Genomic DNA, 21,341 nt, shown 5'->3' with positions numbered 1-21,341 from the left:
CACCTTCAATTGAAAAAAAATCCATATAAAGATTCCTCCCGTCATGAAGAGAATCAAATTTAGGCCTTTTCTAATCTAAGGGCGCAACATACCATCGTTCTTTCAATTGCGCTAAGGAGGCGTTATATCACTTATTAGAGAAAGAACTTAGTTATGTGGTGAAAATTTTTACCTCCAGTGTATTGGGATAAATTACCAAAATTCCATTAATTATTGTGCTCGCATTACAATATTTTCTCAATATGATGGGATCTCTGGAATGAATTAGTTGTAAAATGTTGGGGTCATTCATCCTACTCATACAACAGACCATCTAGTGCTAAGACATCTCAACCTTCAAGATTATCTAAAAACTAATGCCCTAAACTGATCTGCACACCATTCTGCAATAGGATACTAGCAACATCACCTTTGATGCTTCAAAAACAGCTTTTGCTTTTCTTGTGAAAAAGGATTTAGTTCTTCTCTCCCTTACCTTTTGACAGTGCTCAACTTAAGATTAGATCTCTTCTCAGATAGACTCTTACACTACACATACTTTTAATATCATCCTCAGCTTCCAGAAAACTTGACATCCTCTTTTGCTCAAGATGTTACTTTTCATCCATCCATTTACTTACTCTGTACAAATCCCAAATCTGTCCAACCTTGGAATACTGCTCTGACATTTGGGGTGATGCACCTAAAACCTCTAAAAATTCGTAATGCTGTTCAGAAGAGAGGAATGGTTTGGTTGAAGACTCCTCTCTCTCTCACACAAGATTATTCAGCACTGTCTCACAGAAGATCAGTGTCTGCTCTGTCTCTTCTACATAGAACTATCATTCATTATGTTCTCTCCCCCCATTGCTAATCTTATAGCTACAACAGCTGACAAACATCCCAACAGTTAACTGCTGATCCACCAAACCAGCTACTCTATCCTCTTTCATTCTGCCTACCTCGGTTTTGTGGAACAGCCCCCCCCCATAACGTATTCTTACAAGACCAATGTTTCCTCTAAGCCAGTGTGTCTCAACGTTTTTTGGATCATGCCCCACCTCAACATCTCAAAGATTTTGATGCCCCCCTCTAGCATAATAGTCAGCCAAGTTCTGAAAAAGTATAATATAAATATGTCCATGTACATTTTCTAATAACCCCCCCAAAATATTCAAATTGCCCCCCTGTGGGGCGTACTCTCTACATTGAGAAACACTGCTCTAAGCTGTGCATGGGCACACATCAATAAAGGAAATTCACATGCCCAGTAACTGTGTGCATGAACTTTTGACTTTCAGAATTACTAATTTACAGTCAATAATTTTTCATTGTACAAAAAAATGAATTAATTAATAAATCATACTTGTCACTTATTTAGTAATTTCTCTGTCTTCACTTGAGTATTACTGTAACTCATTCCAACTTAACACACTCTAACTAGTCACTTTTAGCTTGCACTGTGTGGGCAAATTAATGCAGGTTGAGCAAGTTGCAGTAGCACATTTTGTTTAGTGTCTACTATTTATAGACAGTACAGTCACTCAAACTCATACAAAAAGTAATGAATATTACATGAGTTAAACTTTCAAAATTAAAGCGAATTCATTTATATTTGAGTGGCTGGACAATTTTTTTTTCTTTTTTTTTTTTGTTATAGCTGAAGAAGTAAGCATTTGCATTGCTCTTATAGAAATATTTATGCAATGTACAAGATATTACTAATTTTAGACACATCATATTAAGAGTTTGTGGCTTGTGACTTCCGTTATTGTGAAAAGAGCACAGGCTGCTGCGCATATTGAGTCTGAGATTGAAAACTTCTGTACAAAATGTTTTTCATGTGCACATGGGCTCTGTCCAAAAATTAGAAGGAATATTATCCAAAAATACAACCTCCAGCTCTTTAAGATGCACACAGCATTATTTGCTAAGGCCTTGCAGCCCTCTCACGTGTGAGAATGATTAAAAGTAAATGAGAGTGAAATGGAGAACTATGATGTATTTTGTAAAACATCTGGTTTACACATGACACATTTTTACCTTTTTATGTTAAGCAGAATATTTAAGCATGGACAGAAGAAAATCCCAACACACTGGAGGTACATCACTTGAAATGTCATGTTTTAAAAATGTTGCAGAAAGTGAAATGGACAAACCAATGAAACTGTACTTAAAACTTGTAAAGAAAGAGAGAATTGATTTTTAAAAAATGCTAAATGACTGCTGAAGTCACCTCAGAAGAACTAAAAACTTTGTGAAATATCCCATCTATCTTATTTAACCATAAATAAATGCACAAGAGATGAGGATAAGGAAGTAAGTAGCTTTGGAGTAGGGAAATAAATAAATAAGCTTGTCCAAATTGGTACAAGACTAACTATTTTACTGGAGAAGGTGCTTGCTGGTGATAAAATGAGAAAGGAAAAACTTGCACTGATATTATAAAATGTGTATTAAATGTCCACTTGTGAAGGTCGAATGAATAATCCCCACTTTGCAAAAATCTAACAGGCTGTATGTTTTGAATCCCATTCTGTTTTGTAATATTACTGTATTTGAAAATATTTTATACCAGAAACAGATCTCTTTTATGTTAACAATAAGGAAGTTCTTTCTCCCTTAGTTCATACATTTGTGTTTAGTTTTTATTTAATTGAACTTAATTTTATATTATATATTATTACAACATGCCTCAAGAAATTAAGACTCATCACCAAATGGTTTTTTTTTTATTTTAGTTTTTCTTCCATAAAAATTTAGTTACTGAAGAAAAATTAAGAAGATTAGATCAGGTAAATAATTGCAGTCATATTTCTTAATGTTGGACTCATGAATCATTTGTTTTCTTGTTTGAGATCATTTGCTCTAACTATTTTAGTGTTAGTTTAAAAACATGTGTTAAACTGATTCCATTGTCAAAATTATTTTATAATTTTAACTTTTCCAAAGTATTCATAGAGATGCATATGTCCAATCAAAAATAATAAAAATCAATAATGTGAAATTAAGCAAGTAGATCATTACATATACTTAGGACAACAGATATCAATAGAACAAAATACAAACAAAATTAAAAGACGCATGATGCTTGGGTGGAAAGCATTTGGAAAATTACAGTAATATTCAAAAGTCAACTACCGTTATGCCTGAAGAGAAAAGTTTTTAATCAATGTATTCCTATATTGACATATGGCTGAAAGTTTATTTTTTGCTTGGTTAGACTATAATAAATTTAGTTTAATCCTTTATCCAAGTGTGTGCAAACAAAGTTTGTGCCTGAAAGTATCTTCAGGACTGGGGTAAAGTGGTATAACACTGGACAACTTCTTGCAAAGGTGGGGCAAGCTACCAACACTCCTATCTCAGTATCTCCCTTAATGAAAAACACATCTCCTTGTGGATTTGTATAATGTTATGTATTAAGGGAAGGGCCACTACCCAGACTAGTTTCGACCTTTATTGAGGTCTCTTCAGTGGGAGCAAGGCCCAGAGGTGGAGATACAAGGCAGAAGCAATGGCAGGTCATCTTTACCTATAGGAGTTGCCAAACGGTGTGCCACCTTTTTATTAAATTACTCTGGATTTAGAGAAAGATGTTGAAAGTTTATTTTTCACTTGGTTAGACTATAATAAATTTCGTTTAATTCTTTATCCAAGTATGTGCAAACAAAGTTTGCGCCTGAAAGTATCTTCAGGACTGGGGTAAAGTGGTACAACACCGGGCAACTCCTTGCAAAGGTGGAGCAAGTTACCAACACTCCTGTCTCAGTATCTCCCATAATGCAAAGCACATCTCCTTGTGAGATAGGAGTGAAGAGAGCTTTCTCCACCTTTGCAACGAGTTTCCTGGTATTGCACTACCTTACCCTAGTCCTGAAGTTTCAGGTTTCAGGTGCAAACTTTGTTTGCTCACACTTGGATAAAGGATTAAACTAAAAAAATTTTAGAAAGATGTTGAGAGTTTATTTTTCACTTAGTCTAACCAAGTGAAAAATAAACTCTCAACATCTTTCTCTGAATCCGGAGTAATTTAATAATAAGGTTGCACACCCTTTGGCAACTCCTATAGGTAATTGATTTGGATAAGTGGGTGTGTGTGCTAAACAGTATCAGAGTTGTGGGAGGAAGTTGACTCTAGGAAAAGAATAGCAGTATACTGTAGTGCTTAGTACTTGGTTGTCTGGTATTTAAATATGTACATCAATGATATAGGAAATGATTCAAGGGCAAATATTCCATTATTTGTTGATGATGCAAACTAAAGGAGATATTCAATGAAGATGGTGTAGAGATCCTGTAGAATGACTTAGACAGGCATGGACAGAGGTAACTGGAATGAAGAGATTGCAAGCTGTGTTTTATATTGATGGAACTGAACTGCAGGAAATTGTTGAGACCATGAATTTCAGGGTGATTGTGGATAGGGAGTTGAAGTTTTAGAGGGCATATTGCAACATCAAATTGCATGTTGTTGAAGTACATGCTGATAAGCCGGAATATGGAGGTTATTATTCACATTTATAAGGCTTTAATAAGGCTACATGTGCATTGTTACATACAGTTCAAGGTCACCTAAATTCTGTGGGGATGGAGTCGTGACTTTTCATATAACTTGCCACAAAAGATGGAGCAGGTTCTATGAAATGCTCCCTATGAGGGCAGCAGATTGAAGGTCTGTGGTAAAAAAATTAGTTGTTAGGTGAAAACATAGGACATGATAGAAAATAATAAATGATTCCTGTCCTGTCAGGTGTCTTCTCCCCCCAGGAGATTGACTACCATGTGTCTCCACCATGTCCTATTCTGTGCCTCTCTGCTGCATTCCTCATATGAGAGATAGGTCCAGTCTTCTATATTTTTCATCCACTCCAGTCTTTCTCTTTCCCTTAACAGTTCCTTTGAGAAGTGTCCTTTGTAGGCAGTTATCTCAGAATATGTCCAAAATATCTGACTTTTCTCTTTTTAATTTCTTCATCAGGCTCCTGTTTACGCCTGCCATCTCTAGCACCTCTTCATTTGTCTTTCCATGATATTCTCATAATTCTTCGCAGCATCCACATTTCAAAGGCCTCCAGTTTTTTCACAGTCAGATTGGAGAGTGTCCATGTCTCTACTCCATATAATAATCTAGACCATAGGTAGCATTTGCAGATTCTTAGTCTTGTTTTCAGATTTAATTCTCTAGATGTTAGTAGATTTTTTATCCTGTTGAAAGTTGACCTTGCAATTTCAATCCTTTTTCTAATTTCATCTTCTGTCCTGCCATTTTCTGTGATCAAGTGTCCAAAGTATATGTATTTTTGCACCTGTTCTAATTTATTTCCTTTTATATTGATGCATATTTTTAGTATTTTCTTTTCCTCTTGAAATGATCATGACTTTTGTCTTTTTAAAATTGAAACTGAGGCCATACTGTTCGCTATACTTGAGGGTTTCATCTATAAGAGTTTTGGTGTCATATTTGTTTTCAGCTAGAAGAACCGTGTCATCTGCATATCTTAGGTTATTAATATTTCTGTCCCCTATAGTGATTCTTTTGAGGTTACTAATTTTATTAAATATTTCTTCTGTGTACAGGTTAAAGAGAATCGGAGAAAAGACACAGCCTTGTCTCGCACCTTTCTGAACTGGGAATTTTCTGAGGTCTCTCTATTTATTCTCAAAGATGCAGTCTGTTCCCAGTAAAGAGTAGTTAATAGCTTAATGTCTTTTCCATCCATGCCTGTTTTTGAAAGGATTTCAATTAATTGTTCATGTTGGACATTGTCGAATGCCTTTTTGTAATCTATAAAGCAGAGGTACACATCTTTTTGTTTTTCTAGATATCTTTCTATGATAGTTCTGACGTTGAAAATACCTTCTCTTGTACCTACATTTTTCTTGAAGCCACTTTGTGTATCATTTATTTCTATGTTTATTTTTCTTTTATTTTTTTCAAGAATGACGTATAGGAGGACTTTTGATGCTTGACTGATGAGGCTGATTGTCCTGAACTCTTCACATCTTGTAGCTTTTGTTTTTTTTGGGAATTGGAACGAAAATTGAGTGATTAATATCTTTGGGTAGAAATCCAGTCTCATATATTTTATTGCATAATTTTGTTAGAAATTTCAGTCCTCCTTCATCGAGAGCCCTCAACCATTCTGCCATGATGTTATCTATTCCTGCAGCTTTATGTGGTTTTAGTTTTCTGACGGCATTTTCAACTTCATAGAGTAAAATGGATGATCCTTCTAAATCAGTCTGTTCAGGAATATCATTTCTTTGTTGTTCATATAATTTCCTTGTGTATTCAATCCATCTTTCCATGATTTCTTTTTTATCCATTAGAATATGGTCTCTTGAGTCTCTAATGACACTTGCATGGTTTGCTGTATTTGTCCTGCTTGTCATTTCTCTGATCTTTTCATGCATTTCTCTGCTTCTGTGTTTTCTATATCTATACATTTATATTTAATCTATTTCCTCTTTGGCTTTCTTGCATTTTTTTTTAATTTCTTTATTCATGCTTTTATATTCAGGTTTGTTCTTTAACTTTTTTCTTTGTTCTATCAACATCAGTATTTTTTCATTCATCCAAGGTTTTTTCCCTTTTTAATCGTGGGAGTGTATTTTTGGCTGCTTCATTGATGTTATTCTTGAATGTTTGCCAGTTCATGTTAATTTCATCAATTGGTGTTCTATTTTCTGTGTGAGTTGTGGTGTAAGACTTATTAAGGGATTTCGTGAATTCTTTTATAAAGCAGTCTTTAGCTTCTTGGTTGTTAAGTGAGTCTGAATTATAAGTTTCTCTTATGAATGGTTGGCTCGGTATCTTAAGTTTTATTTTGATTTTTGCAATCACTGAATTGTGGTCCGATCCTATGTCTGCTCCAGGATATGTTTTTGTTTGTGTTATTGCATTTCAGAATCTTTTGCTTATTATTATATAGTCAATTTGGTTTCTATAGATGTCCCGAGGGCTTTCCAGATATATAGTCTTCTGGGAGGAAGTTAAACAGTGTGTTGGCAATTATTAGATCATTGGTTTCACAGAATTGAATTAATCTTTCACCTCTTTCATTTCCGATTCCAAGCCCTTGGTTTCCCATGCAAAATGAAATTTTTTCTGAGCCCACTTTTGCATTTAGGTCGCCCATCATTATAGTAACATCATCTGACTTAGCACTGGAGATTGCAGTTTGGATGTCTTCATAAAATTGTTCCAGCTCTTCATCTGGGTGATCTTGGGGTTGGCAATTATGCTTGGATAATATACAGGTTGAATGGTTGTGCAGTTATTTTGGCTGTTATGATTCTGTCATTTATGGGCCAATATCCCTGTAGAGATTTTGCAATTCTATTTCTTAGGACAAGCGCTACTCCATTAAGGTGTAAGTCACTGCGAGAGTAGATTATACTGTGATTTTTTTTCTTCTTATTATGCCTGTATCTGTCCACCTCACTTCACTGATATCTGCAATATTGGCCTTCATCACTTCCAATTCCTGGAGTAGGTTATCTAATTTGCCTGCCTCGAGTGTTCTGACATTCCATTTTACTATTTTCAAGAGATTGCTCCTGGTTTTCAGACAAGGGACATTGAGAATATTCTCCCTGGAGGGCTTGGGATATTATCTTCATACACTACCTTAGTAGTTCTTGTCTTACAATTCCCGGTTTCAAGCTCTTCTTCCCTGTAGCTATAAGAGCTGATGGTTGCAGGAGTCTCAACCACATCTCTAACTTCATATTGTGACATAGTGTGTTTCATGGTTGACAATGGATAAATACGTGGTGAGGCTCTGATCTCTTCCACGATGGCTGGCCACAAGTCCCTTAGATGTCAGGAGTGTGCCCTTGATGTGCCGCACATCTTGCTGTCATGCCCTTGATACCATTGATCAGTCAGTGTTGATTCTTCTGCCATCTTGACCATTCCAGACTTGGTGCACATAAAGAGTGACATTCCCTATTTACAGCATTCTTTATTGCTGTTACCCTTAATAATAAATGATTAAAGGGTCTTTATAGGATTAATACTGAAGACTTTTTTTTTTTATCCATGGCAAGAATGGGGGGGAGAGAAGGAGAGAGAGAAAGAAATAAACAAGTTTACCCCCCCCCCATGGAAATGGTATAAGACTATAATTATAAAGGGTTTTATGATTAAATTATTTGCTTGGATGGAGGCCGCCATAGGTGGTTGGCTGTGAGTGCTTCATTGGTGAATTTTTTGTGTTCCCACCCACGAAAAGATTATTAGTAAACCTATAGTACATTTTGCACTGCAGATGAACTAAGATTTTTGTTTTCTTTTTATCAATTTTATATTTTTTTATCATTTTTATTTATTTTTACGTAGTTCAAGAAGAATATCGAAAACAATAGTACTATGAAGGTCCTAAGACAAACATTATCAGTTGGAACAAAAGATTAGCTGCTTTAAGAGGAAAAAATGAAATATAGATGCAATAATCAAAAGAATTCAAGAATTTTATACTGAACTCTATGAAGACAAGGACCGAAACTTCCAAGAATCAACTAGTATGGGAGAATATGATGCCCCTGAGATCTTACAAGGTGAAGGGGAAATGACACTGTAGGAAATGAAGAATGGAAAGGCTTCAGGAGAAGATGGAATTATGGTAGACTTCTTAAAACTGGGAGGAAGCCATGTCATCAAACAGCTGACTAAACTCTTTAATAAATGCCTAAAACAAAGAAAAATTCCAAAAAATTGGAACAACTCACTTCTAATATTAATTTTTTAAAAAAGGGCAATAAGGAAGAAATGAAAATCTACAGACCTATCATATATAAAGTCTTCACAAAAATTATAAATAATAGAATAAAATCTAAACTTGAGGGAATGCAATCCTGTAAACAAGCTGGATTTAGGAAGAATTACAATACTTTGGACCATATTCACTCATTAAGACAGCTCATTGAAAAATCAATTGAATACAATAAACCCTTATGTCTGGCCTATATATACAATGAAAAAGCACTTGATTCAGTTAAAACATCTGCATCACTAAAAGCTCTTGAAACCCAGGGAACTAAGAAACCATATATTGAAACACTAAAACATATTTACAATAATGCAACTTCTGTAATTAAATTATATAAAAACAGTGAAAAGTTTCCAGTACAAAAAGGCATCTGGCATGGTGATACTATATCATTGCATTCCCAAACTATTTACAGCTGCATTATAAGTCTTTAGAAGCCTTAATTGGGAAACAAAAGGAATAAACATAAATGAAGAAAGGCTGTATCATTTGAAATTGCAGATATTGTCCTAATAGCAGATAATCTTGAAGATCTGGAAGAAAGGCTAAATCAGCTAAATGAAGCCTCCAGAGTAATTGGATTAAAAATAGAGAAAAAACAAAAATAATGATGAATAAATACATAAACCAAAGAACCATCAAAGTTGAAAACCATGAAATAGAACAAGTTACCTCACATGTATATTTGAGTCAGTTGTTATGCTTAGGATTGCCAAAGAAAAGAGATTGAACAAAGAATTCACCTTGGATGGATGACTAATGGGAAAATGAGAGACGTATTCAGAAGTGACATCCCTATGAGTCTAAAAAGGAAAGCTTTCAACCAGTGAATACTTCCTATCCTAACATACGAGGACAGAAACATGGACTTTAAAAGAAGCCCTAAACAAAAAGCTGAGAACATCACAACATGGCATGGAGAGAAGTATGTTAAAAATAACATTAAGAGATAGGAAGACAAATACCTGGATAAGATCTCAAACAGGTGTCACGGATATTGTGAAATACATTAAATAGGCTAAGTGGAGATGGGCTGGCCATATTGCCAGGTGCAATGACTGAAGATGGACTAGAAAAACAACAGGGGAGACCAATGGATGGAATCAAGACAAAGAGGAAGACCGAGAAGAAGGTGGAGGGATGAACTGGAACAAGTTGCAGGAGTGAGATGGATGGGAGAGGCAGTAAACCAAGTGATCTGGAAAACCATGGGGGGAGACCTTCGTCCAGCAGTGGAGAGAACCAAACACTTGAAGACGTTCAAGTAGTGTGAAAGGTATTGTGAACAATGATTACAGTAGGTCTCTTGTGAATGAGTTCCTGACTCCATGGAGATACCTGAGAAATACGTTGTCACTTTTTCCAAACGTGTTATTGCACCTCCAAACATGCAGTCTAAATCTGCCCTTCCACCACAGTGCTGTGAGTTATAGATATGCAGAAATTTTTTATGTACTTTCTTATAACTGTTTCAATGTAAATTGGTTGATATAACCTGTGGTTTAATCATAATTAATTATTTCACTAGAACTCACAATGTAGTTGGATATATTTGTTCTTAGTTTTTCTGCTTTTATCCAATGTATGTGTAGAGAGTATTTGAAACATCTGGCATACCATCAGCATGTGAATGGGCAAAATGTATGTATGATCTTAAATTAGCATGGAAAGCAAGAGTATTGACAATTGAGATTATTACTGTGGCTAACCATTTTGTGACAAACTAATTAAAACAAGAGTTTGTCATAAAAGGGTTAATCACAGTTATCTTATCCTGAGAAAAGTGACATTGTGGCAAACATCATGAACGTCTGTAGCTTCATACTGTTTGTCTTAATTACAACATGCAGTTCACATTTTTGTTATGCATAATGTACAATTAAAATTAATTTTTATTAATATAAATAATATAGCAACAGTAACGAACTGTTTCATATACGAGGGTGGTCTGAAAAGTTCTCGGCCTAACAATGAAAAAACGAATTTATAATTTCAAAATTATTTTTATTTTTCAACATAATCTGCCTTAACACTAATACATTTATTCCAGTAATGCTTCAGCATCATCATCCTGTCCATGTAATGGTTCTCAGTAAGATTGCCAAATACCCCTCTACAGCTGCAGCCACCTCTTGATTCTTGATATTTTTATTTTTCAACATAATCTCCCTTAAGACTAATACATTTATTCCAGCGATGCTCCAGTACCATTATCCTGTCCATTTGGTGGTTCTCAGTAAGAACTGCAAAATACCCCTCGACAGCTGCAATCATCTCTTGATTCGAAGAAAAACGCTGACCAGCAAGGAAGAGGTTTAGTTTTGGGAAGAGATAGAAGTCAGAGGGAGCCAACTCTGGGGAATAGGATGAATGTTCCAACAATTCATAATGCAGATCCCTTAATTTTCCTGTTGCCAAAACACCTTTGTGGGCAGGTGCATTGTCCTGATGAAAGATGAATTTTTTCATCTAGTCTGGTTAAAAGATCAGAATAATATTCCTCTGTTCTTGTTTTACCCTTTTCAAGATAATTAATAAAAGAAATGCCTTCAGCATCCCAAAACACCTGTACCATGACCTTTCCTGCTGATGGAACCGACTTTGTATTCTTTGGCACTGAACAACCGGCTTCTGTCCACTGTTTTGACTGCTGTTTGGATTCTAGTGTGTAATGGTGAATCCAAGTCTCATCCATAGTAATAAATTGAAGCACAAAATCAGTTTTATTCTTGTTAAAAATGGTCCAAGCACTGTTTGGAGATTTTCATGCGAGTGTGTTTTTGATTTGCTGTGAGCAAGTGCAGCACCCATCTTGCACAAAGCTTTTTCATTTGTGATTCTTCATGCAAAATATCTACACATTCTTTTGAAATGCCTATAGTCTCAGCAATTTCATGCACTTTGACTCGGCGGTCATCCAATACCATATCGTGCACTTGATCAATTTTTTCTGGTGTTGTTACACTTTTTGGACGTCCTTCACGTGGATCATCTTCAAGGCTAGTCAGCTATGTTTAAACTTGGCAGCCCATTTCTAAATTTTCTTAATTGTCAAAAAAGAAGAGTGGCCATAAACTTTTATGAACTTCAAATAAATTTCTTTTGGTGTTAAACCTTCTTTTACAAAGAATTTTATAACCACGTGATACTCAATTTTATCCATTTTAAGGGATACAGACAACATTTTTGCTTTGGACAGCTGTATAAAACAAATTATTTGATAGAATGACTTGCAATTTCACATGGATGCTTTTGACAGATGTACCAACTTAGGAAAAAAAAAAATCTTGCCGATCATAATGTTGCCATCTATGGTCAAGGCCAAGAACCTTAAGGATTATCTCTTTGTGATTGAAGAATGCTATCAGGATGGGTTTTGATGCAGTTTGGTCTTTTTTGATCTTGGTGAATTTGATCACCATTCTGCATGCTTCTCTCAGGATCATACTGGAAGCACCTTTGTCTCCTGTAATAATACTATTTAGAAAATTAGTCAGTGTAGAATAAACCATGCAAATTTTTCTTTTTCCCTAATCTAACAAGTCACTGGAATTATGGACCTTATTGAGTTCTTATTCACATTTAACACATTTACATACTAGCATTCTTACTATTAATGTATTGCTAGTGAACTGCAGCTTTTGCCACATTTCAGGGCAACAGGTTGTTTTTATTTATCTGCTACATCCTTAAAATGCTTAAACTATCAAAATATTTGTGCTCAAGATAGCCTCATCTTCATAATGTTGATAATGAGAATGAGTTTGTCTTGAACCTCATCCTCATCCTTGATGGTGATATTACATGAGGCACAAAAGAATGGGATTTGCCAGAGTAGAACATTTATGCTTCTCTAATGTCCTCTTCTGGAGCAGTACTTATGTTAATGTATTTTTTTAAATTTACTCTCATTCTTTTTTTTTCCCACACTATATATGTTAAAAAAAAATTAAAAAAAAACTGTATATTTCTAAAATAATTTGATTCCATCAAAGTCAGGCTCAGATTACCATATTTAGTCTTCGACTTTGATGTCTTGAGAAACAGCTTTCAGCTGGTTTGATCAAGAAGTACTTATCAGGAAGCCTCTGTTTTTCAGAAATTTAAAAAAATTGATCAGATAGTCAAGATTGTGAGGCACATATGTGCTGAAAAAATTCAAAAATGGGTTGAGTGTATCGGCTTAGCTCGTACAATCAAAACAGATTATATGAGCTAAGTTGAAAGATATTCAGCTTTGAATAAAATAGCAGTTTTAGATATTTGCAATGTTATCACTCTTGTGCTGACTATTGCCTGTTTGACTTGGAAGAGGTATATTTAAGGGGTATAACCAGGTATGAAAATATATTTACAAACAAGATCTTGGAAATAGAGCACTTATTCCCCTCTCATGTTTTTTATCCAGAGCTTAGAAATCTGCAGAAAAATGTGTTTTCTGCCAGGATTCCAACTTGGATTGCCAGCATTCTAATTTAGAGGCACTGATATAAGGAGACATTACTACAACCACGGAGATAACAAAAGTCACCAGGCAGCATAAATTTCATTGTTCTGTTTGCAGTAATAAGTAAACAAAGACCAGAATTAGGAATGGGACATTCCCTTGCCATGTGATTAATATGGTTATTTGTAACACCAGACCTCGATGAGTCTGACTCCATAGTTGTTTTTATTTAAACTCATTCAGCATGTCTTCATTCACATATTGTTAGGCAATGCATTCCACTTATCAGCCACTCTTCATGCAAAGAACCTGATCCCTCTTCCCTTGCTCACACACTTCTAAATACAGATATCAGGAATGGTCTCTTGTTCTACCCTTATCTCTCTCTCTCTCTCTCTCTCTCTCTCTCTCTCTCTTTACTCTATGAAAAATCTTCTCCACATTATTCTAGTAATAACCCCTTACCAACTTGTATTGCTCAGTCATATCCCCTCTCCTTCTATTCATATGGCTGTGCATCTTGTACTCGTCAATCCTCATAGACTTGAAAATGACTCAGTGAACCTTCCATAATATATGCTCATCCCCTTGAAAACCAGGCAACCAAATCTGCACATAGTAGAACCAGTAGAACCATATGCAGCTATCGAGGCCTTATATGAGGGAATCACATTCTCTTTGCGTCTGCAGGTCGAGATCTTTCTCATCATTGTCATAATTGTCATAATCCAATGATGACTTCGACTCGTGCAGTGTGACTGGTAAACTTCAGGTTCTTGTCAGGTCAGTAGTGGGGGACCTATCCATACAATCTATTCCTCCAGTAAGGCCACAAAATCTGCTTGTTTCATCATCATCATTTTCCCCAGTTTTGCATCATCTGCGAACAGTTACATATCTCCAATTATATCCATCCCAATATCATTGATATACAAGTTAAACAACAGTGATCCCAAAACAGATCTCTGTGACACACCACCAGTGACTCTCCTCTTTCAGGATACTACACCCCTATACAACTGTCTGATACCTATCTGACAACCAGTCACCTATCCAACTCACTAATCTAGTATCCAGTTCCATTCATTCCAATCTAGTTATTACATGTGACAATCTCTCTAATGGCTTTACAAAATCTAAGTATATCACTATATAGGCATCTGCCTTTTAAGTGCATCACTTTGTTATAGTGCACAATTGGTAAAACATGACCTCTCTGTAAATCCAATGCTGACTGACAGAGAATACTGCTGTTATCAACAGCTTTTGCATCCTAGCTGCTTCCAGCTCTCCAACACACCTTAACCATAACTGCAGATATATAGATTGGCCTATAATTTGCAGCATCAGCAAGCATCACCTTTGTGAAGTGAATAATTTTATCTTTCTTTCACAGGTATGCCAAGACTGATGTAACTCCATGGAATATTCCCTTAAGACACTTGGTGATATATCACTTAGTTCTATTGTATTATTGACATCAAACTTACTTAACTCCTCATATATCTCTTGCTTGCTCACCAATAATCCATCTTCCATGTCATCTAAACTTGAGCTCCTTATGATTTCACACTGATGAGGATGAAACACCTGAATTGTTCGCAGAATATCTTGACTATGGCCCTTGTGGCAGTTACCAATCTGCCATTAACATCATCTTACCATAATCATTCTTCTTTCTACTTGCTATGTATTGGAGGAAAAAAAAAAAAACCTAAGTTTTTCTTGAACTGGTTTGCTAATTTCTGTATTATAGTTATTCATCTGTAGTATATACCAGAGTGGTATATTAGCTTTTCTGTTGTTAATAACACATTCGGATTCGGGATATTATCATAAAAATAAGCTAACTTGCACCAATATCATTTGTTTGCAAATAAATTTATGGCATTGAATAGGTGTAACGGTGTCCATATAAAATGTTTTGTTTTGTAAGCGCGATGTACAAATCTCGTTATAAATAAAACTTATAATCTAAAGAGAAAAGTCCCACAAACTTAACATCATACATTAAAAATAAACATCACACAAGATTTCTTCTCTTCAAGATCACAGGATTTGATGAGAACAAACAAAAGCAGTTAACATCAAACCTCCTTTTTCTAATTCTTTGGAATACAAAGATAATTTTGAAGTTTTTTTTTTCTTTCTTGAAACTTCTTTTTCATCCTTGAGCACAAAAAGTTCATCTCTTTCGTGTTCAAAACGTTTAACTAGAACAAGTTTGCTACTCAACATATTTAAAAGGAACAGTCCATTACTTTGGGAGAAACTATATAATTCTTCTTATCACTTTTATCTATACTCTAACTTAGCTTCCTTTAAAAGAAATTCATCTGTTAATTTTGGGAAAGCTGTTTGTTTCCTTCATAATATTCTTTTCCACTTTTTCGACTTCAAAAAGCGTTATTTCCTTTAAACTATATTTCTCCCCTGAACTTCCAGCTTTCAGAACATTATATTTTGTTCTAATCAACACAACAGCTGTTCTCTTTCTCACTACATCAACTTCCTCTTTGAAAATACAAACTTTGTGCAAGCATACTACTGTCTGGTGCAGCAAATAACATGGTGGTGAGAAGAAAACAATCATCACTTGTTATATAAACAAAACTTCAGTTCTTTACTAGCATAAAAATATCATCAGAAAGTTCAATATTTTCTTCTCTCAAGATTATGTTACAGAAATAAAAGCTAAATTTGAGGTGATTCCTTTTTACTTATAAATATCGCAATTAAACAGTTTGTGACAACCCATAACTATATAAAGATTTCTTTTATATAAAACATTACTAAAGAAATTTCTAATTATAAGAAATTATACATTTAATGAAATTTTTACATATATAATAAAGCCAAAGGTTATCTTTTCCTTTTTATTTATTCAAAATCGGCCGTTGCTGAAATTAATGAGGAGGACATTGACATGGAGAAGCAGAGAGGTTATGGTTCCTTTTTATATAAGGCCACATAGAATTACTGTGTGCTGATTTGGTCGTCTGGTTTTCAAGGGGATGAGGGTGTACTGGAGGTAATCTAAAGAAGGTTACCAAGTTAGTGTCAGGTTTATGGAATGTAGGGTATGAGGAGCGATTAACAGAATGCAAGTTGCAGAACCTTGTGAATAGAATGAGAGGGGATATGATTGAAACATAAGTTGGTGAGGAATTGCTCTCAGATTAATGTGGAGATTTTTCATAGACTAGAGAAAGACAAGGGTAGAACAAGAGGCCATTCATAGAAGCTGTATAAGGAGAGTGTGAGCAAGGGCGTGAGAAGGAGGTTCTTTGCATGGAGAGTAATTGGTGAGCATAATGCATTTCCTGAGAGTGTGATGAGTGCAGAAACTGTAATGAGTTTAAGGCATGGTTCAATAATCTGTTTGCATATGAGAATATTGACCTCCCAGGCTGAATCCTTTGACACCATGGAAGTCAGATGTCAATTATCTGTTATTGATTAAAAAAAAAAAAAAAAAAGCAGATATCCTCCATCATTATGTTATGTAACACATATATAATGTTATGTAGTATAGTATTAGAGAAAATTAATGGAATGCTTTTGCATACAGTATTTATGGAAGTTAATAAGTAAGGTTGCATGCATTCAAAGTTGACTATTATTATATAAAATCTTCTTTCCCTTTTCTTAGGAAATACTGAACCTAAGGGAAAGCACTGAAGTGATGCTATGTTTCCAAGAGCAAGCAAACAAAGCTGTAATGTACAGTTCTGTTATCATTTTCTCCTTTTCGGTCATTCTGTTTTATACAGTGGTTATTACAAGTCCTGTTTTGGGATATATCTTGTTTTCCATGCTTTTGATTTTATTCCAGTGCTTGTAAGTATTTTAAATTTTGTTGAAAATCAGATACTAAATCTTAAACTTGAGAAACCCGAGTATAACAAAATTCACATGATATAAGAATTTGTTTCTTTAGTGCATAAAAGACTTAAAATCTGTCCTTTTTTCATTTTGGAAGTTTATTTTCACTTGGTTATACTATAAATTAAAGATACCAAGAAATTATATACATGGTTTAATCCTTTATCCAAGTGTAAGCAAACAAAGTTTTCGCCTGAAGTATTTTCAGGACTGGGGCAACTCGTATAAAGAAGCTAAGACTTCACATCACTTGCCTTAGTATCCCATAATGCAAAGCACATCTCCTTGCGGACATGTATGATGTTATGCATGAAGGGTCCCATAATACATAGCATCATACATGTATGATGTCAAGCTTCATAGCTTGATATGTAAAACAAATTTAGGAAATTATATGATTGTTACAATAATGTATTCCTCTATGAAAAGCTACTTAAAGCAGGAATAATAGCTCCAAAGCAGCACATGCCAAAACACGGTTCTTGTTTGGTACATTGAGTAAAGCAAAAATAATAAATAAAAAATAAAATAAGTTGCTTTTAAACCTTAGTATTGTAAAGATCATTCTTCTTGTTTTCATTAAAATCATAAAACAAAAATAAAATATATCAATTTTTTGATTTATGCTATATAAAACATCAAATGTAGAATCCGATTACTTGATTTGGCCATGTGAAATTTGCATGTTTTGTATGAAGCAGCACGTTAAATTTTGCATGAGCTGTGAGTGCATTTGTAATGTTCTATTGTAATAATTATTAGTATAGCTACATACAAGACAATAAAATTTCTATTAAAAAAAGTAATAGAAATTTTATTTCTATTTTTTTTAATAGTAATAAAGCAGTTTTTCCCTGAGGAAAAATAACATCGGCAGGATGGAAGTAGCAGAGATGAGAATGCTTAGGTGGATGTGCGGTGTGACCAGAAAGGATAGTCTGAGAAATGACTATGTGAGGGGGAACAGTGAAAGTTACGAACTTAGGAGCGAAGATAGAGGAGGCAAGGTTGAGATGGTTTGGTCATGTGATGAGGAGGGAGGACGAATATGTGAGAAGAAGGGTCATGCAGATGGATGTGCAAGGAAGGAGGAAGCGTGGGTGGCCAAAGAAGAGATGGATGGAGCTGGTAGAAGAGGACTTGAGGATGAAGAACTTGGATGTGGTAACAGCCCAAGACAGGAGGATGTGGAGGAGACTCATTATCAACAGTGACCCCACTTAAGTGGGAGAAGCTGCAGAAGAAGAAGAATAGAAATTTTCTATTTCTATTCTTTCTCTTTAAAAACCTCTTTTTGTCAGAAAATATCTGACAAAAAGAGGTTTTCGTTCCCCCAGTATAGTTTATTGTAAACACTTAAATATACTGTATCTATTTTTAAAATTATAGACTATTATGATTTTATTTTTCTTAATAAAGCATAATTTTTTTCTCTCTGATTCTTGACTTAATACAGCTTCCAGATCCCTGACTTATAGCCTAATTGAGTGAGAAAATTAGATTTCATATCCATACATTTATAGAAACTGAAAAAAATCATTTTTAGTGTTTACCCTTAAGAGATATATAGTAATTATTATATCATTATTTGTTTCCTATCAGTAGTTTTTCTTCAAAACTGCTTTATTGTAATCTCTGATTTGATCAGCTCTTTGTCTCCTAAAGCAGTGCTTCCCAACCTTTTTCACGTCACGGCACACCTCACAAGCATAAATAATTTCACGACACACTATGAAGGAACATTTTTCTATCAACATGATTAATTTCTTCTATTTCATACAGGGATTCAATTAATAAGATCTTTCTTTAAAATATTTTTGCATTATAATACATAAACATTCTAGCTAGACATTCATTTCAGATAAGTCTTCTTATGCAGTCATAAGCACGAAATAAACGAAACAAATGGAATGAAAATACCTAATCCATACATCCTCAGTGATTGATATCTAGCATAGTTTTTATATCGCATCTATGAACTAAATTGTCAGATTTGACTTAGTGAAACTGTGATTAAATTTTTAGAACACTTATTTTATAAAATTATGTTGTGAAAATACAAAAGTAAAATTAATTATACACAAAAGAATTACTGACTCTGTATAAATATGCTAATAATAATTAATGACAAAATAAACATTTTAAGTATTAATATAAATATCTACAATATTCTTTTGCCACAGTTAATACATATATTTCCTTCTTATTTCAGTGAGATACTTGGGCTTGTTTCTGTGAACACAACTTTTTATATCTGGGTCTGTGGTCGAAAGAGCTACACGCAATTCATGATCAAGACTCTTCAATGATGATCTCTTTAAATTCTTAATAGTGAACATAGAAGAGAAAAACTTTGTTCACACATGTATGTTATAGCAAATGGTAAAAGAATGTTGATAGCTTTTTCGCCGATGTATGGAACATCCTTAAACTCAACTTCAAGGGTACGATCACTTTTTAAGTCTAATAACTCCTCCTTTTCTTTCACTGATAAATCGAATGCCATGTGATCTAATGAAGATGCAAATGGATTCCGAACCCAATCGGATTTCTTTGTCTCCGTTAATTCAAAGTAGTGATGAAGCTTTCTCTCAAGTATGTATAGGTGTTGATCTACAAGTTATAGTAGTTCTTTTTTAGGATTCGAACTACAACACCGACTAAACATTTCAAGGGAACCATTTTTCACCACATCTTTCCCAAGATGTTGAAAATTTATTTATCACTAGGTTAGACTATAATAGATTTAGTTTAATCCTTTATCCCAGTGAGAGCAAACAAAGTTTGCGCTCTGAAAATATCTTCAGGACTAAATATAGTGTTGCACTACTTACTGGATAAGATAGTACAACACTATATTTAGTCCTGAAGATATTTTCAGAGCGCAAACTTTGTTTGCTCTCACTGGGATAAAGGATTAAACTAAATCTATTATAACATCTTTCCCAAGTTGAATTTTGTTTTTGAATCCATTAATTTTGTCAGTGCAAATTAATATATTCTCAAGCGGTCCTTGCATTTTTCGATTAAGTTCATTTAGGTATTCAAATATGTCAGCTAAGTAGGCCATTTTTTGCAACCAGTAATTGTCTTCCAACTTGGCTGAATGCTGAGAGTTGCCCTCAAAAAATACTTTTAATTCTTATTTCAACTCATGAACTCTGGACAGAACTCTTCCTCTCGACAGCCAACAAACTTCAGTATGGAACAACAAAGATTGATGCTCTGAAATTGATCACATAAAATTGATTTTATGTGATTGAAGTGGTCTACTTTTGATCAAATTCACCATTTTTATAATGTCATTAAGTGTGGACTTTAATTCTAGAAGTAAACTATTTGACATGAGAGCTTCTCTATGAATAAAGCAGTGTATTATTTGAACATCAGGGTTTTCAGACCGAACTTCGGATGCCAAGCTTCTGGCCCTTCCTGTCATTGCAGCCGCACCATCAGTACATAAACTTACGCAATTTTTCCATGAAATTTCGTTTGTATCAAAGTATTCATTGATCACTTTAAAGATTTCCTTCCCAGTTATTTGCAGAATAAATAATACTCTTTCAACCCTTTCTCATCAGGAATTCGACAGTTGCTAACATCTGTTGATTCATCAACCTGTAAGGAAAATTTCTTAACTTCACAAATTTTCTGGATTAGTGTTCCTTCTGTGCTAACTGACATGTCTTCAATGCGCCTGCTGATCATATTATTTGAAAGCGGTACTTTTTCAATTTCTTTTACTTAATCGATTCCAAGCATAGTTTTGACAATTTCCACCCAAGCTAATAAAACGAGTGATTCGGCAATTGTGTGAGGCTTCTTGGCTTTAGCTTTCAATCTCGCGACTTTGTAACTTGCTTCTAGAGCTCCATTAGATACCGTTGTGGCTGATCTTATGAAAGAACTTTGAATTTGAGTTCACAGATGTTTAAAATAGTTAAAATCCTTATCTATGTATATGAAGGATGCTTGGTAGAAAGGTGTCGATGTAGTTTACTTGGCACCATCGCTTCATGTGACAACTTTTCCAGGCATATGAGACATTGAGGCACAGAAGAATTATTGGAGCACACGAAACCAAATTTCGGATAATCCTCTTTATATAGTCTATGACTATGTTGCGCCTTAAACTTTTTCTTTGGTTCACTTTCTTGTGCTCGCAAATTTGATGGATTTTCTGATTTTTTTTAAATATTTGTCCATTATTGTGGGTAACTGAAAATTAAATTTAATAGAATTAAAATATATGC

The 21,341-nt window shown here is 34.5% G+C and overlaps 1 protein-coding gene across 1 annotated transcript in view; it reads left to right on the top strand.

Moving 5' to 3' along the window:
- Positions 1 to 21,341, top strand: part of LOC150099019 (endoplasmic reticulum junction formation protein lunapark-like) — a 93,666-nt gene that overhangs the window by 29,724 nt on the left and 42,601 nt on the right. Inside the window, exons 3-4 of the mRNA XM_090405575.1 lie at positions 2,721 to 2,774; positions 16,856 to 17,043. Of these exons, the coding sequence (XP_090261701.1) occupies positions 2,721 to 2,774; positions 16,856 to 17,043 (242 nt within the window). The remainder of the gene's footprint in view (positions 1 to 2,720; positions 2,775 to 16,855; positions 17,044 to 21,341) is intronic.

Source organism: Typopeltis vanoorti, chromosome 15 (assembly GCF_054136105.1).
Source record: "Typopeltis vanoorti isolate ZY-2024b chromosome 15, IOZ_Tvanoo_1.0, whole genome shotgun sequence".
NCBI classification, from domain to species: domain Eukaryota; kingdom Metazoa; phylum Arthropoda; class Arachnida; order Uropygi; family Thelyphonidae; genus Typopeltis; species Typopeltis vanoorti.
This window is presented reverse-complemented; position numbering and strand designations above follow the sequence as displayed.